Source organism: Gadus macrocephalus, chromosome 16, assembly GCF_031168955.1.
Source record: "Gadus macrocephalus chromosome 16, ASM3116895v1".
NCBI classification, from domain to species: domain Eukaryota; kingdom Metazoa; phylum Chordata; class Actinopteri; order Gadiformes; family Gadidae; genus Gadus; species Gadus macrocephalus.
The window spans coordinates 15,368,958-15,393,868 of NC_082397.1; the positions used below are offsets into that span (position 1 = coordinate 15,368,958).

A 24,911-nucleotide genomic window follows, 5' to 3' on the forward strand; every position below is an offset into this window, starting at 1 on the left:
TACACCACCTCCATATTATTAACAGTCAATGGTACGTCAACACCATTGACAACCTGGCAGATTAAAGGTTACGCTGATCTTAAAAAGAAAATAATCTAACAGGAACTATTCAAACAACTTTAAGTCCAATTACGAATAAACAAAGGGTAGTTCATAAATTTAATGTCTGGACATAAAGCACGAAAGAGAATGCAAGGGCTTCCTCTAGAAGTAAAAAATATGAACAGGGTGTCCGCGCATCCTTAAAAAGTCTTAAAGTCTTAAATTAATGTTTCTAAATTGAATGTCGTTACAAATGTCATATGCTGGTCTTAAATACGGTAACTCAAGGTCTTAAATTTGTCGGGGCAGGACTATTTTTATTTTTTATTTTTCTCTGAGCTTTTCAGGAAGGACATGTAGACAGGCTTCTTTCTTGTAAGCTGTATAACGATTATCTGCGTGCTGGCTAGCTAATCTGCGACAATGGGTAGGTGCAAATTCTAGGACAGTTGGCTGGAAGACGTCCGTTTCCGAAGTTGGCTCGCGTCTGTTGCCAACCCCCACCATCGCGTGTTTTAGGTCTTCAATTTCATTAAAAAGGTCTTAAAAGTCTTAAATTTGACTTGCTGAAACGTTTGAGGTGCTCAACACTGAATGCTATCCCAAAAGTATAAATACATAGGGTGAAGGGATTTTTTCTTTGTTTTCTACCACTTACCAGAGATATAACTTATACCAAGATCATTTTGGCCTGATATCGTGGCAAGAAATGTACCGTCCAACTCCCATCCCTTATTCCCGCGGAGTCGACCTGGGCATTGTGGTTCCATACCGATCCCTCCAATGTTAAACCACATTTGTAATGTGAGTATCAGTACCGGTAATCAGTAATACAGCAACACTCTCCACGTCATTGGTTAATCACTTAAGAAAATATATTATTTCATTATTTATTTTTGGAACCGCTACACATTACATTTGTTAGCCTTTTTACTGAGAATATGTACTTTATATCTTTATGTTCACTATTTTCAATGATATCAAAGACAAATCCCAGTTTCTCCAAAATTTGTATCAAATTGAGGGGCACTGTAGCTGTATCTATGCCTTTGTCAAATATCAGAGCAGCTGAATAAGTAGAATCGTACAAACCAAGCCTACTTGGAACCTTCCTTATCGGAATTGTTGTCTTGACAATATGCTTCCGTAAACTAAAGGGTCCCCATGACTGCCCTAGTCTTTATTCACATCTACCTTTCTGTTTATTAAAGTTGTCTGCTTCTTCTAGATTAGTCGTTTTAATTAGGCATATGAGGCGTATAACATTTCAAAGTCGTCACTGTGTGTGGATAGCTGGCACAAACAAACAAAATATTCTGTGTATTCTGTGGGAATTTTTACTTTTCCCTTGCCTGGTTACAGTTTACTGTTAGTTTACTGTTTTGTCTTGTTGTGCTATACAACAAATGAATATCCCAATGGCACAGGGATAATACAAATATGTTTCTATCTCTCTTATTATCGTACATTGGGAAATGTTGTCCAATGTCCAGTCTTCAAACCAAAACTAATGACCAAGTAATCAGGCAAGCACATTCGGCAAGCAAATACGGTGACAGTTGATTATGAGACAAGCCTGTAAATAAGTGCAAAGTTGTGCAATACAAATGAATCATGTGTGTGTTGTTGACCTGAAGATAATGAAATAGGAGGTAGAAGAAGCTGTTTATATGTTTCTGTTTTCTGTTGTTCCTCCTATATACAGACCTTGAATAGTAATAACAAAATGTATCAGTAAGAAAACATGCTTAGTAACATATAAACTGAATTTACAGGCACATGTCATAAACAGCTATTGTCTGGGGCTGCGTGCCATTGCTTTGAAGAGAAACATTAGCGAGGTTGTAGTAATTTGTATAACAGATGTTTGCGAACTGAGGGAATGTATTAGTAATTCTGGCTTCTGTCCCGGTGGCAAGCATTTGGTCTATTTGTCATTTGTAATCATTTGGAAGTATTTAACTAGATCGCTATCTCTATTATCTGACGCTGTTCATGTGGTTGCAGCGTAACTTTTATGACTTTGATGCAAGTGCATGAACTCAAGGTACTTAACTCAATTAAGCTTTTAGCGCCTGCTTGTTTCTGAGTATCTATGGTCGCTCAGTGACAGTGGTAGGTGAGGGCTGGAAACATACAGAGCTCAGCGGGAGGTAATGAAAGGCTACTGTTACAGCTGGTTTCGTCATGCACAACACAAATAAACTGACAACAACGCCCCTGCCCAAACATAACTGTGGAAGAGTATCCTCCAAAGGTCTGGGGTTGAGAAGGGGGGACTATTTATGTCTGCCTGCCTGTTATCATGCTGTGCACACATTCAAACAAATTTGATATTTTCTTCTAACGTGGTGAATAGTGGAAAATCTATTTTTATATCGGATTGAAGTGGAGTCAGTGTCATCCTTTTCCTTTCCTGTTGCATAGAAGTGTGCTCCATGAAAAGTATATTTAGTTCTTGTGTCATTCATGACATTTTTCAATACTCCCTTGTTCATCCTTGTATTGCAGTGTAGCCCAGGTCTATACATTTTACATATTCAGGGAGTGCTTCTGGGAATGTGTTTGTCCAAATATATTTTAAACAAGCTTAAACTGTTGTTGTATCTGTCATCAATCTCTCTCTCACTGGGTCATCATACAATGGTGTTGAAAAAGTCAAGTTATTTTGTGTGCTGTAGATATTTATGTATTTTCTCTTGCAGTCTCCTTCTCTCCCTCCTGCTTTTTGTTCCCAATGGCTTGTCCTGTGTCTCACTTCCTTTCTCTTCTTCCAGGTAATGGAAACAAAGAACATGCTCTACTTGGTAACGGAGTACGCCAAGAATGGAGAGATCTTTGGTGAGTGTTCACAAACTCCTTTGTTCTTATAAAAACGGCTGTGTGTGTGTGTGTGTGTGTGTGTGTGTGTGTGTGTGTGTGTGTGTGTGTGTGTGTGTGTGTGTGTGTGTGTGTGTGTGTGTGTGTGTGTGTGTGTGTGTGTGTGTGTGTGTGTTCAAATCTGTCACTTACTCTCAAGATTGATTTCTATCTGCAGTGCCAGTTCCCTTCTTCCTGAAAGACGATGTAGTCGATGCTAGTAGACCACAGATGACAGATAAAACCCATTGTCAGGTTCATCTTAATGCTTTCAAATACTCCACTTGTTATATAGGACTGAATGAAGTTGTGAGCTTGTGTCACTCACAATTGCAAGGGCAGGACATTTTGAAGCTCACCTTGAGGCAACAACTCGACTGGAATGGTTCACAATCACTGCCTGTGTACCGCTATACTGGTTTGATGTTATGCCCTGGCTGACTACTAGGGGCGGCTGTCTCTTTACAGCAACCCTCTGAGAGCAATGACAATAGGTGAAGCATTTAGCATTCAGATTCTAAGGGTGCACTCACACTAGGCCATCTGGCCGTGGCCGTTGGCCGTTTTCACACCTAACCGTGCTCAACTGGCCCCATTGTTCTCTGGCCTGCACTCAGACTAGGCCATCTGGCCGTGGCCGTTGGCCGTCGCAACTGTGGCCTGGCCATGGTAGGCTCTTGTACATACGTCATCACGTCGTAAGTAACACGTCATCACCAAGCGCACGCTGCATGGACCATAATAAAGTCTGCCGCCAGTCTGAGTTTTAACAACAATGGACAACAACACAGAGAACACAGTTCACACTTAGCTGAGTCTGTTGCTTATTTGGAGCCGTTCTCAGATAGAGACCACTCTCACTGCTGATTTTTTCGAGTACGCAAACAAGCGTAAACATCGCTTGACGCCATGTTTACCGTTTAATGGGAAAGAAGGCTCGTCGCCTTTATTATGTCCATGGTCGTCGCATGGACTATACGTCATCCAGCTCAGGTTGTGTAGCCGTGCGTGTGCGTGTGTCGGCTCATTAGCATCTGTACCGTAGCGGCCCGTACCGTAGCAGCACACCTCTCCCAAGTGGCCAAATTGGCCTGGCCTGGCCAGACTGGCCACACTCACACTGGCAGATTTGAGCACGGTTAGGTGTGAAAACGGCCACGGCCACTGCCAGAAGACCTAGTGTGAGTGCACCCTAATACAGTGGCCTTCATAAAGGGCTAACTCTTTAATCATGAACTATTTATGCTTAAAAGATATTTGTTACATTTTCTAACAATAAAAATATATTTCTAAAGGGTAGCTTCCCTCAAAGCTGCATCACATCCACCCAAAGAAACCACATGCCGGCATACCGCATCCGTATTTGGAAGACACGTTACATGTTGCTCAATACTGTATACGTTCACATATCGAAAGGAAACTTTCTATTTGCACAATGCTGTGTACATTTAGCATTTATTTGGTATGGTATACAAGCAGCAGATGTGGAATTTCCCAAACTATTCTAGGGTGCTTGGGGGGAATGTTTTGTTTGTAACGGAACCTTTATTTAACTGATACTCTATTTGATTCCTTATTTTAAAAGTGGATCAAGTATTTTGTTTAAATCTATTCAAATTGTTAACGTCACTTAAACGTAGCTCTACCCTGAAGGTCAGAGGTCCTTTATTACAATGTTTATTGTCCCTCTTATCCTTAGAGGGACAACAAATTGAATTATACATCCATTTTACAACTAAGTTCTGTCAATCAGGCTGGATCTTGCATAATTCGTTCCAAGGCAAAATACAAAATGATAATTTCAGAAGATGGTGGGAAGTAATTTTCAGTAAGGTGTTTTTGATTTGGCAGATCTATAAATGACAGTGAGGACAGTCTGTACTCCGGAATATAATTGTTTTAATAATCCAGCCATTACATTGTTTTGGGATAGAGCACACTGTGAACATCGACTTTTGCAGCTACCAGTTCAAACCCAAATCCACAGGGAAATGTATCTCTCTCAACTGCATCGTGAAAAGAATGAACAATAGGGCGAATACGGCTTCATGCCTGAGGGAATCCACTAAGCCAGCACCTTTCAGTCACAATGAGCCATGCCTGCAAGACGGCAAATAGCACATTTAGCATAGGGCACCATTACGCAGCAAGGAACAATACAGGAGAAACTCGGAACAGGTTTCAATGGAGTCAGGCTTAAGATAAGAAATCCAGCCCTGCCACGGAGACGAGTGATGTGCACTGCTTTTGTAAGGCCACATGTACATGCGTGGTGACAAACAACACGCACGCACACGCGCACACGCACACGCACTCACACACACTCACAGTAACTTTTAATGACATCAGGTGTTCCTGCCGTACCAGGTGCCTAATGGGCGATATCAATATCTTAAAAGAGCTACAGTGATCCTTTGTGAGATAAATGAATACATGCGACTGTTTTGATCCATTGCTCTTTTTCTTCTTCCTGTTGAACAGCCTGTATTGAGTAAGGTGCCAGTAGGTACTTCCAAAATAATGTTATCGTTCACGGCAGCATCGAGTAGCCAAGTGTCAAGTGATGAGGTTATTTGATAGAATTGTGGTTTAGTAATTCATAATAAATCTACATTTTAACTATAGGCAGTGTTTCCCCTATAATATAAAGAAAGAAATGCAATAAATAATGCAAATACAAAAAAATAATGCAATAAAGTAATGCAGCGTTATCTGCAGAACTGCAGAGATGATGTGACATGGCCCCTAAAAACTGAAAAACAAAGGGCTAAGTAAGCAGTTCTCGCACTTTCACCTTGGCCTACACAGATGTGAAAACAAAATGCTTTTCTCACGTCACGCCTGATAAACAATGAAGGCTACACGCACGTTAAATACTACTTTCATCCGCTGCGATGCAGATATGTTGAATATTACTATAATAATCACACCAGTGAAAAGACAGATGCAACACTCAACCTATAAAGCCTAGTGAAGACGAGCTTATGTTGCGTCCTTTTACTAAGATACCCTATGTCTTTGGAGGAATCAATTATACTTTTATTATTATCGAGTTTTACTTTCTACTCCCAGTGTTATAGTGTAGCCAATGGCTGCTAGCGGATTATGATGTGTGGTGGTGTTTTGGAGAAGTTAGTTTTCCTGTTCGGTAAACATTGGCTTGTAGCACCGACCGCTATCGAGATGAATGATCAATAGATACAACAGATGGCGATAATTCTAGGTCTAGGTTTGTAGTTTACCACTATGGATGCAGTAAGAACATTGTTTGGATAAACATAAGTAGGCTATAACCTCCACCATGTCTTACAACTTGTACAGTGTCCATTGGCGACTATGACAAAGGTACCCGAATTTGAATGGTTCAACTGTTATATTTGCTGCCGTGAGCTGTAAAAGATATCTACCTTGTGCGTAAAAGGGAAATCAATTTTAGCCTGTGAATAGAGCAGTTTAACCAATCACACATGGGTATCTTTGTCCTCGTCCCATGGACACATTTTTACACCGAGAATTATCAAAATATGTACGGACAATTCAACTTGATTTACGTTTTCCAGTTTAACCAATCACACATGGGTATCTTTGTCCTCGTCCCATGGACACATTTTTACACCGAGAATTATCAAAATATGTACGGACAATTCAACTTGATTTACGTTTTCCGTAAGATGGAAGAGCCTACTTTTAGTTATCGAGAATGGAAACTACCTCAAAAAGTAACGTTTCCAGTAGATGGATGTGTGAGAGTACACCCACTTCATAATCATAATCCCCCTCATCCACGAACTGCCAGTGCCATTCGCTGCTCTGTTTTACCGTCTGTGCAGCGGTGGATGTCTGCGTGCTTCCAAGAGAGGGTTAAGCCTCTAGGATACTTAAATATAACGCCCCAGTGTGTGCGGACCTCGTCTCTGCAGCGGTTGATGACCACATCCTAGAGAGGGTTAAGCTTCTGGGACACTTATCGTATAACGCCACGGTGTGCGTGTGAAGATCTGTGAAGCTCATGGCCAGCGGTTGACTTTGACGTCCGCTAACCTTCATAGACACTTAAAGGCTACGGTGTGAGGTTATGTGTGGATGTGTGAAACTCGTTCAGGAACCGTTTTGACGTCTGTGTCCGAGAGGGTTAGGCTTCTTGTAGATGGGGATAACATGCCGACTCCTTCCTACAACTCTTAGCCCAAAATGCATTTTCTTAAAAACACATTCTCTCTAAAAGCTCTTTGTCCATTCTGGGCTCCTGATCACCCATGGCGGCCCCCATGTAAGAGGACCCGCTCCCCACTTATATATTAAAGGCTCAAACGAAGGTAACAAAAACACTTATTTTCATGAGATTATATACGTACTTTATAATCTCTATAATCTCATATAATGTATTGAAACATACTTCCAAATGTTACTTCCATTTTTGCCAACTCTGTTATGTTAGATGCCACTTCATTCTACACATTGGACCTTTAAGGTCAGCTCATGCCCCTATTCAATGCAACATGTCCTTGTTTGCTATCCTATATGCATGCCAGATTTAAATGTATTCTGTTCCTGATATTTCAAGAATTTGAACAAATTTCTACCATAGGTAATTATCTACACACATTCTTTGACCTCCCCTATTTGACTGTCTGAGACCTACTTTCAGTCACAGTGGCTGATAGGATTACACTTATAATGCTCTAGGGTCCTATGGTCAACAGGAGTGTGTGTATGTGTACACATTGCGCGTGGACTTCGGTCAACTTGTCATGTTTACTCTGAAACCGTTCTTTGAAACCCTAAACTGATACAAAAAATAGAAAAAACTGGAACTCACCTTGTTTTTTTGATAACCAGTCAGATGGTAGGACGCAGCTTATCATATTCAGACAGAGAAGCTAGGTGTGCAGTTCAATCACCTTACCGGCACAAGAACTAAACCCATTCCAGAGAATCATTCTTTTAGCCTCTAAGATCTTCGTATTGCAAACGTATTGCAAAGCCGTTGTGTCCCGATCTTAAAATGTACTATTGTTATGCAATGCATTCATGTGTCACAAACGGCAACAGCAGCTCTGAATATCCTCGACAGACTCTCAATCTCTGCTGCTGGAAAACTAACAAACAATATCCAATACAAATATAAGTTTAGGAAAGCTCAACATTGTAAATGGGCCCATCTACTGCATTGACATCTTCTGGAAATGGGTTGCATTTAATTCTTCTTCAGTATTGTTTCTGTGCGTGTGTATGTGTGCGTGCGTGTGTGTGTGTGTGTGTGTGGCTGAAGAGACAAAAGAAAGGAGCTGGGCTTGGCACAAGTAGGCGGAGAGTGATGGTTCTCTCTTTGAAGTGTGGGGGGGGGGGGGGTATAATGGGCACAGTAATGGGCAACGTCATACATGCCAAACTGTGGCTTTGTCTTTGTGTCTGGCTGCCTGTCTGTCTCTGCTTGTCTGTCTGTCCGTCTGCTACACAACCGTTCGCCCCCCCCCCCCCCCCCCCCCCCATCCCCACCACAAGACGGATCAACCTGGAAATTGGGTCATCCACAAATAATAAGGGGAGGGGGGAGTTGGTGTCAGCAGAGGCAGGCAGGCAGGCAGGCAGGCAGGCAGGCAGGGGAGTTGAGGCAGAGGAGGGAACAGGGGGCATCCGTCTGCATGGGGAAGGTAGTGAAGAAATGTAGGGCATGCATATTTAAGAAAGCACTGGTGGATCATGAGGAGTGTGATGCTGCTGGCGGTGAGTGTGCGCCGTCAGAACAGGGAGCTTTGCTCAGACGGGTGGAGAGAAGAATAAACATCCTGTGTCTTGAAGCGTATCAACGAGCCACTGTTTTGGTTAGAGCCTCTGTTTTTTTTATTCGTAGGCGCCTTTTTTCATGCGTTTCACACAAACACACAAGACGCGTATGTCTTTTTAAGGAGCTTTGTTTTTCCACAGACCAGGGTTAAAAATGAAATCCGGTGTTGAGGGTAAAATGCACATTTGAATGTGTGTAGCAGCTCTTTCAGGGACCCTACAATAGATAGCCATTATTAACTGAAGGGTTGGCAGATGTCCCTCCACTGCTATTGAAACGTGCATGCACACCAAAAGCCTTATTTACATTGCACGGTCATGGACAGCAGCCGGCATGGACAATTACCTCCTCATTGAGGTGTGAGTGGTATGCTTCTCCATCCTACTACCTTTGAAACAGCCATTCAAATGTCCCACTCTCTGTCCTCTCTTAATCTTTGTTTATTGGTGTTCACCCCTTGTTTGGTAAACGGTTTGGTTAAAGTTTGGTCTATTTTTTACTTATTCTATGGTCCATACCCCCAAAGAAAGCTAGGCACTTCAAACTCGATTGGGACTTTTATAAAGATGGATAGGAACCATAGGACTTTAACTAAAATTATGTGTGGGACGAGAGGGGAGTGTGAGGCTAGCAAGACTGTTTCCCCAACAGTGGCAGAGCTGTTGACTCATTTAGCCCCTCTTTCAGCCAGGCAGAGACTGACCAGGATGGCTGTGAGTTGTTCCCTAGGAAACCCCCTATGATTCATACTTCATCAGTTGGCTTTCCCAGAATGCAATGCTGCATGCTTAGGTCCGTGCCCCCGCTGACATTAAATCAGTGGATTACTCATCCCACCTTTGGGGCTCGGATCTATTTAAAAAAAATATTAAGTGTAGACATGGTGTATCTCTGTTGCACATTATTTAATCCATCGCTTTGTTGTTGGGCATCAAACATTTAAGGAAAATACCAGTGTGGATTCTTGCCATAGACCTTGTGTGTGGCCGTGTGCCGTTGCAGTGTTGTGTTCCAGTCCCTTCATAGGTTCTAACCACCCTGACACATTCCCTAGGTGGGCTTTTTGTATTAGCAGCACCGCATGAAAAGCGCCCCACTCACCAGAGGGCTCTGCTGTGGAATGTTTTAGCTGCTATCTAATCAGCCACAATTATCCTGTTCGAAGTGACCCATTCACAAAGTCCTAAGCCATCTCAGCAAACCTCTGAACCCCACTTCATCTCTCACATACAAAATTATCCTTTTATCGTTTTTTTGATCTATTAATTTTTTTAAGTAATAAAATAATAAATAAATTTAATGTTATGTTTTCTTTGACGTTGTCTACTGTGGAAGTCTGAGTTCAATGATGAGGTCACTCGTCACTGAGAGTGACGAGTCATTGGTCACACAGAGTAGAGTTCATGACCTCTGGCTCTCTCCCTTGGGGTCCAGAGCTCAACCTTTCTAAGTCATGTTCAGTCAACTCCAAGCTGGTGCCTCGACCGGCCTTCCTGGTGCTGCAGTGTTGGTGCGACGCAGATAAACGGAAACATCACACGGCATTGTGAATCACTGAGAACAAGCCCAGTTTCACAACGGCATTTCTTCTCGGGGTTGGTCCGCTGGGGATCACTCTGCGTGTGTCAGGGCTTATCAGGCCATGGCAGTTTCCTGCTGTTTGTGAGTGTGAGAGAGTGCGTGTGTGAGTGTGTGTGTGTGAGTGAGTGTGTGGGTTTTTGTCTCTGTTCATAAGTGTTTGTGTGTGTGCGTGTATTTTTGTTTGTGTCATGAAGGCATCTTTCATGACGTTAGCATTACAAGACTTCATGATTTGATTGAAACTTGTAACTCCCACTGAAACGGAGCACAAGGTAATGCTGCTGGTCCTCCCTGTTCTATCCTCCAGCTGTGACAACTCACTGTCTTCAGTACAGTCCATCCCCGGACGCCCAGACAAACACACACACACACACACACACACACACACACACACACACACACACACACACACACACACACACACACACACACACACACACACACACACACACACACACACACACATGCATACACAATGACACACCAATAATCACACACGGAACAGTCAGGCCCAAATTGTACACCCTCCTCCACATTGTACACCACACACACACAGATGTACAGCGGGGCCAGGTCATGGGGTGTGGAACATAACGTTCTCATATCATGTACGGTGCATTTCAGCTTAAGTACAGTACAGTGATCACATAAGGTCGCGCAATACTGTGGAGATAATGCTCGCTCCCCTGAAGCGGCGTTCCCTTTTACTTTGTCGTCTGACAATTTAATTTGTGTTTGTGTTATCTTAGCAATATGATTTATTCACATTAGTGTACGACTGTTGAATTATATGGTTATACGTCATACTTGCATACTTCTTTGAGGTCAGTGTGAGGTTTGTGCCGGACATAGTTTTATCACAGCTCATTGAATTTTTGCTCCCTCACTCTGGACGGCAAGAGAACACGTGGGGAGACTCTCCTCACCTCTCTCTCCCTCCCTCCCTCCCTCCCTCCCTCCCTCCCTCCCTCCCTCCCTCCTCCTTCCTCTCCCTTGCCTCCCGGCTGTAGACTACCTGGCGAAGCACGGCCGTCTGAGCGAGCTGGAGGCCAGGAGGAAATTCTGGCAGATCCTGTCTGCTGTGGAATATTGTCACAACCGCAACATTGTCCACAGAGACCTGAAGGCCGAGAACCTGCTGCTGGACGGACACATGAACATTAAGATAGCAGGTAGGCTGTGTGTATGGATGCATGCATGTCTGAACAACACACACGCACACATGCACATGCATAAAAGCACACACGCACACGCACATGCACAGTCTCTCACACACACACACACACACACACACACACACACACACACACACACACACACACACACACACACACACACACACACACACACACACACACACACACACACACGCACACACTGAGCTTAACCAGTGACCTACACACCCTTTCTGACAATGCGCTGTATCTGCAGCAGTACAGAGGACTATACGTTTCTTCTGTCATTGTGAAACCATTTTGTTTTGATCCCTGAACCTTCATGAGCTCAACTGCTGTATGCTTAAGAAATATCTTAAATACTTACCCAGGCATTTCAAACACTTGAGTGAAGTTGCCAGACCCTGCTTATTACTGGGTCAATGCGAGACGCAAAAACACCTACAAGTCCCACCTTAAACCCTGAAGTCTAAGGTCCTCCTTTCAAAAACAAGCCACAGTGGTCAGAAATCTTCATCCAAATACCGGTAGTTGTTATGTGAAAGCAGCTAAAGATTAGCCACAACGCGAGGATTTTTTCGGGTAAACCGGTGTCTCTTTGGGTGAAAACATGGCCTTATAGAGTGATTACCAAGCATGTGGCATTAGACCTGGCTCTCCAGAATGTTTTCCTGCTTCTGTCTCCCAGGGTGCAGGGGGGGGGTGAGGTGGGGGGAGATAGGGAGGTCACTATGATGTTTGGCTTCTTAATTCATCTCTATATACTCTATATACAAATTAATCTTTAATCAATGCATTAATGATAATAATATAATTGTATTGATTAAATGATTTATTAATTCATTAATTATATGATCATTAATAATTATTATTGCTATCATTATTTAATTATTTCTAATTATAATTCAGAATCAATAATTAAATACTTTTAATATTTATAATAAATTGTACATTCAGTATATATGAATTGTATATAATGGTATAGTGAGGAGCTGGCACTACTACCACCTTGGTGGGGTCACGTGTCGTTCTTTATGTTCAGGGAGGGAGGGTGTTCAGGTATCTATGTGGAATTAGCGTCCTCATGGGAAGGCTTGCCATGAAGGCGCAAAGTGTTGAAGGACATCACCCTGTTTCCCCTAGAGCAATTAGCACAGTCTCCCTGGGCCAATTTAAAGCCCCTCACGGTATAAGAAATAACTTAGGGAGCATGGTAGGTGGAGGGCCCACTTATGTAGGCTGTTCACGTCCCGGGGGAGCGCCTTGGTTGACGTAGGGAGGCGCTCAGGGGCTGACGTGCGTTGCCTCCACGGGGCCTGTCATCACATGTCCTGGTGTGGCGGTGCTCTCCTCGTCCGAGCACACCCCTAAGGGTCATCCTCACAAGGACATGAGATCTGCAGCCCACCGGGCCGACCAGGGAGAGTGGGTCACCCAGTGCAAAGATCTGAGAGACTTCCAGGGAGTTTGTGCCCTCTAACCCTTCTTCTCCATTCGCCCTCCCTTCCTCCCCCCACTTCAGCTCTCCCCTTCCCCGATGGAGGCCATTCACAGTTGATACATAAATATACCCTTATTTATATACAGACGTCTGATTTACCGCCGCATGTATGGCGACACAGTGTTGTTGTTATTTTCGTTGTCGCTCCGTATGGAGCGATTCGGGCATGACAACCGGTGTCAGAAAGAGACGCCAGCCACCAGATTTTTTTGAATCCATTTGCATTTGATTTGTATGTGGCTAGCTGGTCATTAACGCCCAGGGAGCTCCCCTCTGCCCCCTTGGGGATGGGCTGCATCCAGCAGCGCCTTCCTACACCTCCTAAAGGTCGTCGGTGTCTGAAGCCGGGCAGTGGTCAGTAAGGAAAGGTCAAGCTGGTAAGAGACAGGGAGGAGGATAGCCGCGGCCAGGGAGTGGCCTTTTCCTGTTTACTCTTTGAAGTAGGGCCGGGCCATGATTCAATATTATCCTTGAGCGTCTTTGAAAGGTACCGCATTGTTGTGAAACGAAGATATGCCCTTAAAAAATTATCATGTGTGACGCTTGACCGTCAGTGGGAAAGGAAAACTAGTTTTAGTCCAATAGCATTGTCGAAATATCCATGTGTAACATAATTACATTCAGTTCTGTTCGACGAAGAATAAAGAATGGTATTTTGATTCTGTAAGCATATCATCATATTTGTTGATATTGTTTAAAGTTCACCATAATTATCGTGATAATAAATATTTCCATATGTCGTCCAACCTTTACTCGTATTCAAGTTTATTTGTTTCTAGTCAAAGTAGAAACCTTCCTGTTAGTTGTGATATCATTGTCAGTATTTTGCATACACATAAGATGCACCTATTAGTTTCAGTGCCCCAGTGTCCAGCTGTCTGTAAATATCGTTGGCGTAAAATAATGGGCCTCATCCGAAAATAAAACAAACAACGATGGTTTTGATGATTATGGGACCAAACGCAGTGTTAACTAGGGTAGAAGACCGAAACAAAAGTAGCATTCTTTAACGCTTAGAGCACAACTCATGCTCCACAAGCAGACCGATGTGGACCACATGTTCAGTGGCTCTCCTTTCATGTGTGTTCTCCATAAAACATCATCGAGGAGACATATTGGATCACCCACCAGCGGCCGATCACAACATTCAGATCACTGTCGGGCTGTGACGTGTGTGCGTGCGTGCATACGTGTGGGTGTGCATGTGTGTCAGCCACCCGCTGTTATTCAACCCCTGGCCTCTTTCATTAGTGCTATCTGTCAGTGCGGCGTCACGCTCCTTTGGTGTCTTTATGGGACCATTATGAGCGGTGGGAAGAAAGGAAGGAAGAATGAATGAAAAAACAGTAGAAGCGAACTGAAGCCAGCCTTGTTCTCAAGTCCCGGGCCGTGGCGCCGATATCACCGGGCCGGCTCCTGACAAGCGACACCTCAGGGCCAGGGGAGAAGGAGAGGTCTCCTCCTCAGATCTCCGGGCGGCAGGGTCACAGCCCCGCACTGTGTTACTGCAGAGGACAGGCACGTAGGTTGGCTCCGGAAGATTGAGCAACATACCGAGATGTTACTACAGCCCTGGGTTGAATTTTAATCAGAGACAGACTTGGTACTTCGGAGTGTGCTTTAGATAGTGTGTGTGTGTGTGTGTGTGTGTGTGTGTGTGTGTGTGTGTGTGTGTGTGTGTGTGTGTGTGTGTGTGTGTGTGTGTGTGTGTGTGTGTGTGTGTGATTGTGTGTTTGTTAGTGTATTTGTGTGTGTGTGTTTGTGGTGTGTGTTTTGTGTTTGTGTGTGTGTGTGTGTGTGTGTGTGTGTGTGTGTGTGTGTGTGTGTGTGTGTGTGTGTGTGTGTGTGTGTGTGTGTGTGTGTGTGTGTGTGTGTGTGCGTGTGCGTGTGCATAAGAGAGAGACCGAGAGAGAAACACAGATTGCCAGTGTCTGTATTTGCTTGCATGTGGCTATAACTATAGGACTGAATCATGCATGCATACTTTCACTTATGTAACCTCTTTTAAAACTGATCCTCTGGTGGAGATAAAATGATCAGCGTTCTCCAGACAACAAATTAAATTGCTGGCTTTTGATGACCTCATATCAGCCTCCGAGGAGGCTGCCTTGGAGCCGGCTTCTTCATTGAGCAAATATGCTGAGCATTTCTTATGTAAAACCTGCTGCTAACCCCACAGGGATGTGGACACAGTCCTCTGCCACCACAATAAAGTTTTCATTTTTCTTTTATTATAATATTCTCATGAATTTCTCCCGGTCGCAAAATCTTCCCTACCTCCAACATATTACACATATATTGAACTCCTTCATTCAAGAAACACTACGCCAGCATGTGCTGAAGACCGCTAGTGTGAATAAACCCATTTTCACTTTTAACCAAAATTGAAGTTTGACGTGGCTTCCTCTAACCCTTGCCCCCTTCCTTCCTCCCTCTCTCTCTCTGCTCTCATGCAGACTTTGGCTTCGGGAACTTCTTCCATCCCGGGGAGCCTCTGGCCACGTGGTGCGGAAGCCCCCCCTATGCAGCCCCCGAAGTCTTTGAGGGCCAGCAGTACGAGGGGCCCCAGCTGGACATCTGGGTAGGATATAAGATATAAGAGCACCGGCACTGACAGTCTGGTACAGCCCTGGAACTTGAGGCATGTACTACGCATTACGTGTGGAATCCACTAGATACTTTAATCTAAGAAGACTTGCGTACACATGTAGAGATATGAGGAATCTTGCACCAGGACGCTTATAGGTAGGCTGTGGACCTTGAAGGTTGAACCTAGTGCCTCGTACCTAGTGCCTAGTGCCTCGTGGGCTGGGGGTTGAATGCCCCAACCACGGCACTATCCTGCCCGCCTAGTTTAATGTTGGTGAACCGCTAAGGTACATGCAGTACCATTATTCCAAATGAATCTGATCCGCGTGTACTCAGAACAAAGTCCTACCAGCATAATCCCCTCTGCCTATTCTTCTATCAAAGCAATCAAGAGATAAGTATTTTTTTTCATTCCCAATCGCGGAGCACAGCCCCCACTCGATGACATAATCATCCAGAGAGCTGCGTGCACGGCCCTGTGTGTGCACGTGAGTCCTCCTTGCGACCATAATCCAGGGGCCGCTCGCATCCGGAAGCCGCTGATTGATATATGATGTAATGATTGTTCCCAGCCTCTGTCCTCACACTGCTCCGTGTGTGTGTGTGTGTGTGTGTGTGTGTGTGTGTGTGTGTGTGTGTGTGTGTGTGTGTGTGTGTGTGTGTGTGTGTGTGTGTGTGTGTGTGTGTGTGTGTGTGTGTGTGTGTGTGTGTGTGTGTTCTCCGTCTCCCTCTGCAGAGCATGGGGGTGGTGCTGTACGTGCTGGTGTGCGGGGCGCTGCCCTTTGACGGCCCTACCCTGCCCGTCCTGAGACAGAGAGTCCTAGAAGGTCGCTTCCGGATCCCCTACTTCATGACCGAAGGTAGAGCCTCGATCGGGACACGGCTGCACATGAACACCGCTGAGAGCAGCTCAATGATCCCCCACCACTAGAGGGTTCTTTTTCTGTCCTCACATGAGTGCACCATGATGAGCCACAACAGCAGAAGCAGGAAATCCCCAGGCTTTCTGGTTGGAAGCAAAAGTTAGCACGTAGCACTGTGGCTGCACATGGACGCCAGTTCACATCATTAACAATTCATTTGAAGGTTTTGTCTTTTCCTCAAGCTTGTGTGTGTGTATGTGTGTGTGTGTGTGTGTGTGTTCTCTCTATGCTTTTGTGTTTTGAAAGTATGCACAAAAACTTTTGGGGCTCTGCACACTTGCATGTGTGATGCATATGTGCGCACATGTGCATCACAGAGTGGGACAGTCCGGTTAATCAGAAGCACCGCCAGCGTTGGCTGTGCTACTCCACTAGCAACAGATAATCTCAATCGTTCAGGCTGTTTATGTAACCTGGAGAAGAGCCAGGAAACGCTTCCAGCAGCCAGACTGTATTACTGCCTGTTTCTCTGAGGCGCCTGTACCTCTCTCCCTCTCTTGCTCTCTATTTTATCTCTCTCTGTCTCTGTCTCCGTCTCTGTCCGTCTGCCTGCGTAGTGCTGAAGAGCATCCATGTGTCTTTTGGTCCCGCTCTCTCTGTCCTTCCAGCAGAATGCTGTCTGAAGTCGTGCATGACGCATTCTCCAGGGGGGGCGGGGGAGGTGATGGAGGTGATGGGGGTGGGGGGCTTGAGCGGGTCCACCAGGAATTGTTCTGGATCTTGAAACAATTTGGACGTGGGGGCGGGGGCCATCAGGGGGGGGGGGGGGGGGGGGGGGGGGGGATGCAGGGAGAGTTACGGCCATGCACGCACAGTACGCCGCCCACCACTCTACGTTCCCCCTGGAACGAGAACACAGTGTGCCGGTTCCTCCGTGGAGCCACAGTGGACCTCCTGGTGTTCCCCTCGCTACCCAAAGCCGCGGCACTCGGGCGCAGCCTCGAACGCCACGCCGCCTCAGCCCTCTGGAGGAGCCTTCAGGCCGGGGTGGATGGTGGGGGGAAACGGCCAGTTGCTCGCTCATCCAAGGAACACACAACACACACACACACACACACACACACACACACACACACACACACACACACACACACACACACACACACACACACACACACAGACATATATATATATATATATATGCACGCACCTGTGCAACCCAGACAAGCTGCCCCCCCCGACCTCCTCCCTCAGTCTCTGTCTGGTGCTTTATTGTTAATTTGTCGTTACGTTGGGTCTACCAACAGTGACTCAGACACATCGCATGTGTCTGAGTCACCCGTTTGAATTATTCTGAATTATTATTTACATTGTCTAGCTCTGTGTCTCCTTCGTGATCAAAGGAATTCAGTACAGGTTGTAAAGGTTAGCGCGTCCACGTCTCCGTGTGCTGCTAGATCAAAGCACGGCACTAACGCTATGTAACTCCACACCCCGGGACAGATTCAAACAGGGATGTTTTTGTAGTGGAGTCATTTTGGTGTAATGGCGCTCTGGCTGGGATAGTCAATCACTCAGACAACTAATCAGCCAGCAAGTCCATGCCAGCTTCATAGCATAGCTCTCCCCAGCGACTTGCTAGCTTCCAGGGCGGTTCACAGTCTCTCCTGGTTGCTATAAACAAGGCAGTAGCAGCAGCCGTGCTGAACCTGCGGTCCAAAGGCTTGCTGACTTACGCCCGGGTACAGCATGCTGCACATGAACTGAATCTTTTTACAGTGGAACATTATTAGACTCTCTAAGCTCTGCTATTTCACCTCATCCTTTTGGATTAAGTTAACCCTTTTAGGTTGTGTTTTAATGAAGTGTATTTCAAATTAGATGCCAAATGCAATTCCATTTATTTGTTTTGCCAAACCTCAGTACTCTGCGATACACTTTATGATGAGGGGTGGGGGGGGTACATTAGTAGAACAGCAGGGTAGCCAGACGTGTGTGTGTGTGTGTGTGTGTGTGTGTGTGTGTGTGTGTGTGTGTGTGTGTGTGTGTGTGTGTGTGTGTGTGTGTGTGTGTGTGTGTGTGTGTGTGTGTGTGTGTGTGTGTGTGTGTGTGTGTGTGTGTGTGTGTGTGTGTGTGTGTGTCTTGGACCATGCGTCTGTGCCTATGCCCGTTCATTCTTGAATCTTTATGCCATGTGCATTATTCACTAGGATTCATATTGTAGTAGTCCCATTACAGATAAATTATGACTGTGGCAGGGGCAGCCGGTAAGAGGCAGTATAAAAATGAGGGATGGGGGCCTTAGGCAGGCAGGCTAGCCGGAGCGGCCCAGCCTAGGGGACTGTAATGCTATTAAGAGTCCCCAGCGGAGTCTGACTTCAGACTCACTTGACCACCAGCTATAGGGGGCCGCTTCTCAGCAGGAGGAGGGGAAAGAGGCTACACACACGCCTAGTGGAAAGCACAGAAAGACGCCATGACGGGGAGTGTTGGGGGAGGAAGGTATAGTCTTGTTGGTTATCTAGTCAATGTAGCCCATGTTCCCTGGAACTGGAAGCTAAAGACGGTTTAATATAAAGTCCCTGTGACACCACCGTCAAGCTGAAGCAGTTTCTTATTGCTTTTACAAACGTGGTTGGATTGATTGAAGCTAATTTCACAGGATAGGAGAGTGTAGTAGTTAGGGTTTCTTAACTCCTAGCCAAAAGCGTTGGGTTTCAAAAGCCCTAATGTGGGCATCCTAGAGCCTGTAAATGACTTGCCCCAACTCCTTTGTTAATTACAATCTAATCAACCCAACCAATCCAAAGTGAAAGACTTGTCTAGACCATGCAAAAGCACTCACCCCCATTGTGTTGCGTCTTCTGTCTCTCTCTCCCCCCCCCCCCCCCCCCCCTGCCCAGACTGTGAACACCTGATCCGCAGGATGCTGGTGCTGGACCCGTCCAAGCGTCTGTCCGTGGCCCAGATCAAGGAGCACAAGTGGATGCTGCTGGACGTGCCGGTGCAGCGGCCCATGCTGTACCAGCCGGCCGCGCCCAACGAGGGGGAGGCAGGCGTGGGGGAGTACAGCGAGCAGGTCCTCCGTCTGATGCACAGCCTGGGCGTGGACCAGCACAAGACCGTTGAGGTGAGTGAGCGGGGAAGCGACCAGGGACGGGGCATTAGGCGTGTTTAGAGTGGAGCTTCTTTAAACGGATGATCAGGGTGCGATCGCTCTCCTTCATCCACACAGCGATACAAACACTTTGTTAGTCTTTCACTGAAGTGCGTAATCTTTGTGCAGTTCAGAATGATGAACTTGCATGGGACTCACCTAGTCCATATTGGGGTGGCTTGGAAGCTATTTGTCTTGGGCTTTATTCGACAATGTCTAATTTCATCGTATTTTTAAAGTTGCAAATCACCGCCGTACTGTTTTGAATTTTGAAAGCCACTGCAGCAGCGGTCGTGTTGAAACCAGTCCACCACACATTCGCGGCCCTAATACGTCCCTTTGGGGCCCCTTTCTGCTCCAGTCGTTGCAGAACAAAAGCTACAACCACTTTGCGGCCATCTACTACCTGCTGGTGGAGCGGCTCAAGGCCCACCGCTGCAGCTTCCCCGTGGAGCAGAGGCTGGACCCGCGCCAGAGACGGCCCAGCACCATCGCCGAGCAGACCGTCGCCAAGGTAACGGCAGCAAGCTGGGCTGGGGGGTGGTGGGGGGGGGGTTGTTATGCATTAGTGTTGGGATTAGCATCTTTGCCTTGCCCCTTGATCAAAGGGCTGATATGCACACCTGCAGCACACAACAAATAAGAGGCTATCTTCATTTCTCCCGCCCCCTGGTCCGTCCTCCGTTCTTTTCTTTGTTCCTCCTCCTCCTCCTCCCCCCATGTGCGGCAGCAGCCACCCTCACCTGGCCTTGATCCTCCCGCGTCTCCGCTGCCACTTCCATTATCTCCCCTCGGGTCTGACGGCCCTCCTTCTCACCTCTAATCTTCATTAGCCTTTTCATGTCTGTCACGGCCCCCCCAGCACCTGCCTCTCCTGCCCCTCCCCATCCCCTACCTCCAGGATCTCATCTCTAGAAAAGTAGTTCAGTTGCACTTACGTTGAGATTCCATAATAATTATTTATGTTTGATCACTTGAATTTTGTTTCAATATTGCCTCCCACCGATGAGTCTTCCTCCCCGTTCCCCCTACCCAGTCCACCAGTGGGCCGAGCCAGGTCGGAGTGCTCCCCCAGGGAGTCCGGCTCCTGCGGTCCCCCGCTCTGTCCCAGGCCTCCTCCGACACCTCCTTCGCCTTCCCCCAGGCCTGCCCCCCTGAGCACCACTTCATGGCTGAAGACGTCACCACCCCCAAAGTAGGTCCACTCATGTCGGTCACCCTCTCTCTCTTTCTCTCTGTGAATCCATCCCTCTCTCTCCATAGCCCGCTGTATTAAATCAATAGCTGGTGTGTCCGTTATAGTATACTCTCTATCTGTCTCTCTCTCAGTGGGGTTTGTTTTCCGTGTATGAAGTTATTCAAGCCCTTCCTGGAAAGTTCTAGAAGTTCATTCCCGTAAGCCTAACTGCGACTGCTCTTTGATACGTAAGACCTAGCAAGCCTCAGAGTGTGTGTGTGTGTGTGTATGTGTGTGTGTGTGTGTGTGTGTGTGTGTGTGTGTGTGTGTTTATCACAGTGCAGCTATCTTGCCGTCTTATATAAGCATTCAGGCTGCACCCTCATCCCCACCGACAGCTGCCTGTTCTTCACGGCTTGCACACACACACACACACACACACACACACACACACACACACACACACACACACACACACACACACACACACACACACACACACACACACACACACACACACACACACACACACACACACACACACACTCACACACACACACACACACTCACACACACACACACACACTCACTAATTCACATGCAAACTCACACACACACGCACCCTTTTTCTCTCGCTTCCTTCCCTGCCATGTTTTGGGTTCATGGGTGCTAACAACCGACCTTTTCTCCTGGCACGAAGTGGATGGCTGTTACTAATGGTTCTTATCACCTATCGACTGTGACGTGCGCCCGGCGATAAGTAGCACGTCAGCTGGTGTCCGGGAGCAACGTATGGGTACAGCAGCGTGTACGTCATTGACATTTGAATGAGTACGCCGAAAAGATTAGGGGGCCCTGGTTATGTAAAGCTCATGGGAATCTCCGCGGGGCCCCATGACAGTCAAGGAACTTGGACACTTCTCTCTTCGTTCATTGTGCTTGTCTTGGTGTCTCTGCTCTTTCTTTATCATAATTCTTCTGTTCCTTAAAATTGTTTGTGCATGCTCAGTGCGCGTGATTAAAAACGTCCCTTGCCTGGCAGGCTACAATGAAAAAAATAAAAGGAAGGGGGAATTAGACCTAAGCGTCTCTTATTACACCAACATTGGCCCTCTGGTTGCCCTTGGCAACTCAACCTGATGTATTCAACCTGCCAGCGTGTGCATCAAATTGTGTGTGTGTGTGTGTGTGTGTGTGTTTGCCCATGTGTGTAGGAGTGCCTATCCCGTGGAACATTCATTCAGAGCATACTTCCCCAACCCTGCATTCCTACATCCCCACCTTCTTTCTCTCTCTCTCTCACACTCACACACACACGCACGCACACACACACACACACACATACGGACACACATACGGACACACACACACACACACACACACACACACACACACACACACACACACACACACACACACACACACACACACACACACACACACACACACACACACACACACACACACACACACACACACTTCTCGCCTAGTATGTGTCCAGTTGCAGTAATGGCAGAGAAGCTGGAGAGAAATAAAGGAAGGAAGTCCCCCTCTCAGCATGGCGGCTGTTCTCCTCCAGTTAGCCCTTTCTCACCACACAAATGACCGCCATCGATTGTGTGTGTGCAGCCGAGCAATGCTCTGAACACGCAAGGGAGGATGACGGAGCCTTATGGTGGATGTCATGTCAATGTACGGCTCGTCGAGTTCACTCAGGTCTTTCCATCATTTAACAGGGAGATCAAATATGCATTCCCGGGCACACACCCACCCACACACACACACACGTCGTTACGTCTGAATATTACAGGGTGCGGATGTCTTAACCTTGGGACGACTTTAAAGCAACTTAAAGCAGCCGATACTGAAGCGTCGCCGTCGGGCTATTAAGTGTCCTCCCTGACGCCAGACCATAATAGATTCTCTCGGATGTTTCCCTGGTCTCTGCACCGCCAGGTGAACGGCTGCCTGCTGGAGCCTCTGCCCCCCCCGGCCGTCCTCCGCAAGTCCTCCACCTCGTCGCCTAGCAACATGATGGAGACGTCCATCGACGAGGGCATCGAGACGGAGGAGCCCGACGCCGAGGACGACCCCGCCCACCTGCTCTCGGCCTATCAGACGGCTCGCTTCGGCCAGCGGAGGCACACGCTCTCTGAGGTCACCAACCAGCCGGGGGCTTCCAGCCAAGGTGCGGCCACTCATCCGTCGGGCACTTTGCGTCTGTCATTTGGACATGTTACTTGATGACACTCATTCTAAAGCCGTTGTTAAAAGGTGTTGCAATCGAGTCCGTGTGTATGGAACAATACATACAAAGTACTTCACTCATACAATAGTGAGACTTCTCTTTTATTTCATTGTTTTCCTCCCTTGTAACCGTTTGATCTGATCCCCCCCCCCCCCCCCCCCCCTAGGGAAACTGTATACCCTGGGCCACAACCCGTCGCTGGGCAGCGTGGACTCGGACATGGGCTACGACATGGGCTCGGTGCACAGCGACCTCAGCCTGCTGGAGGACGCGCCCTCCCTCAGTGAAGTGGTGCTGGCCACCGGCCCCGCCCCGCGCCAGTCCTCCGGCGCCTTCCTCAACGCCCGCCCCGCCAACCCCGCCATGGCCGCCCTGACCTCCCAGCGCAGAGAGACCCACAATCGCTCGCCCATCAGCTTCAGGGAGGGCAGACGAGCCTCTGACACCTCACTCACCCAGGGTCCGCCCCCCCGACTCCCGCCCACCCCTTACACTGCTGCTACTGTGCACTGTGCGCTGCATTGGTTCCCCCTCCCTCCCTCTGGCGCACTCTCTTCCTTTCTCTTACCGTGACTCCCCCTATCTTGCAGAGAGAGCCTCGGTTTCTCTTGCACCGTGTCGATCCCTGGGAGTCCATTTCACGCTCGTGCTTCCTCCCTTTGTTCCCTTCTCCTGAGCACACTCCATTCCCATCCCTTTGTCGCCTTTTACATTCTCGTCTCACACTCTCCCCGGCTCCCTGTCCTCATCTCTCCCTCCTGCCTCTTTCACACATAGCACACTGAACGTTGCCAGGTCCGACCTCCTCCTCACCCCTTTCACACCCTCAGACCAGAGTGCGCTCTGGGAACACGCTAGTGTACCGCGCGGTCATACGGGAGTCTGTTGTTCCGTGCAAAACACGGGTATAAACACACCGGTGAGGCCCGACGAGACGGCATGGGGGCGCGAGCAGACGACCGGGGTCCGTGTTTGTGGACATGAGGTCGATGTCCCGCACTATTTACAGACCGGGGGGGGTTACGTGCATTAGCACGCTACAAGGCTCATTAGGAAGTGTTTGGTGATAAACGTGAGGATATAAAACAATGCAGGATAACTAGAACTGTGTCAGTCGTTAATTACTTAATAATCAAATACTAATGATAATCACATCTTCAGTCGCTGCAAAATTCCATCCACAAAATTATATATGGATTTATATCAAAGGTGCCTTTACAGTATTTATTAATACCAAGAAGACTAATTTAACAATGTGAGTCCAAACTGAATTCTCCTCCAGTCTCTCTTGCATGATTACAGACCTGTCCCACAGTAGGCAGTGGGGAACGTAATGAACCAGAAGGAGAGTGTGAGTACGCTTCCCCGTCTCCCCAACCTCCCTCTCCTCCCTCTCCACCCAGACCATCGCAAGTGCCCTCACTCACAGCCTGATAGCAACCGTACTTGAAGCCCCGTAAAACCTAATCACAGTCTAAAGAGGAGGAGGATGAAAGAGATGTACGCGCACACACACCCCACCCTGCATGACGCGGGTACCAGGGAGGCTTTCTAAGACATCTCGTGATGACGTACTGGTGTGGGGGAGGGGGGAGTGGGGGGGTGTAGGGGCTTGCGTCACACGACGCTGTTAGTCTTTAAATAGCCTCCTGGATCAGGGTGAGTCAGGTCCCCCCCCTGTTCACAGACAGAACCAGTCCCCACCGGGAGGGCGTGTGATCAAGGCTGCTGCTGCTGCTGCTGCACTCCCATGCGCACAGATGCACACACATACACACACACACGTTGCCTGTACCTTTCCCCCCCCTTTACCTCTCGTCCCTCTCTCTCTCAGCGTCAACGCCAACACTCCCACATTAGCCGCTGACGTACATCCAGTCACACTGCTGCAGGGGCGAGGGGAGCGCTACCGACAGCTGCTACAGCCTTTA

At 47.2% G+C, this 24,911-nt stretch overlaps 1 protein-coding gene across 1 annotated transcript in view; it reads left to right on the forward strand.

The window, feature by feature from the left end:
- Positions 1-24,911, forward strand: part of sik2b (salt-inducible kinase 2b) — a 43,018-nt gene that overhangs the window by 12,329 nt on the left and 5,778 nt on the right. The window contains exons 3-11 of the mRNA XM_060075446.1: positions 2,820-2,883; positions 11,281-11,442; positions 15,403-15,527; positions 16,272-16,395; positions 19,302-19,528; positions 19,917-20,069; positions 20,592-20,750; positions 22,689-22,920; positions 23,147-23,440. Of these exons, the coding sequence (XP_059931429.1) occupies positions 2,820-2,883; positions 11,281-11,442; positions 15,403-15,527; positions 16,272-16,395; positions 19,302-19,528; positions 19,917-20,069; positions 20,592-20,750; positions 22,689-22,920; positions 23,147-23,440 (1,540 nt within the window). The remainder of the gene's footprint in view (positions 1-2,819; positions 2,884-11,280; positions 11,443-15,402; positions 15,528-16,271; positions 16,396-19,301; positions 19,529-19,916; positions 20,070-20,591; positions 20,751-22,688; positions 22,921-23,146; positions 23,441-24,911) is intronic.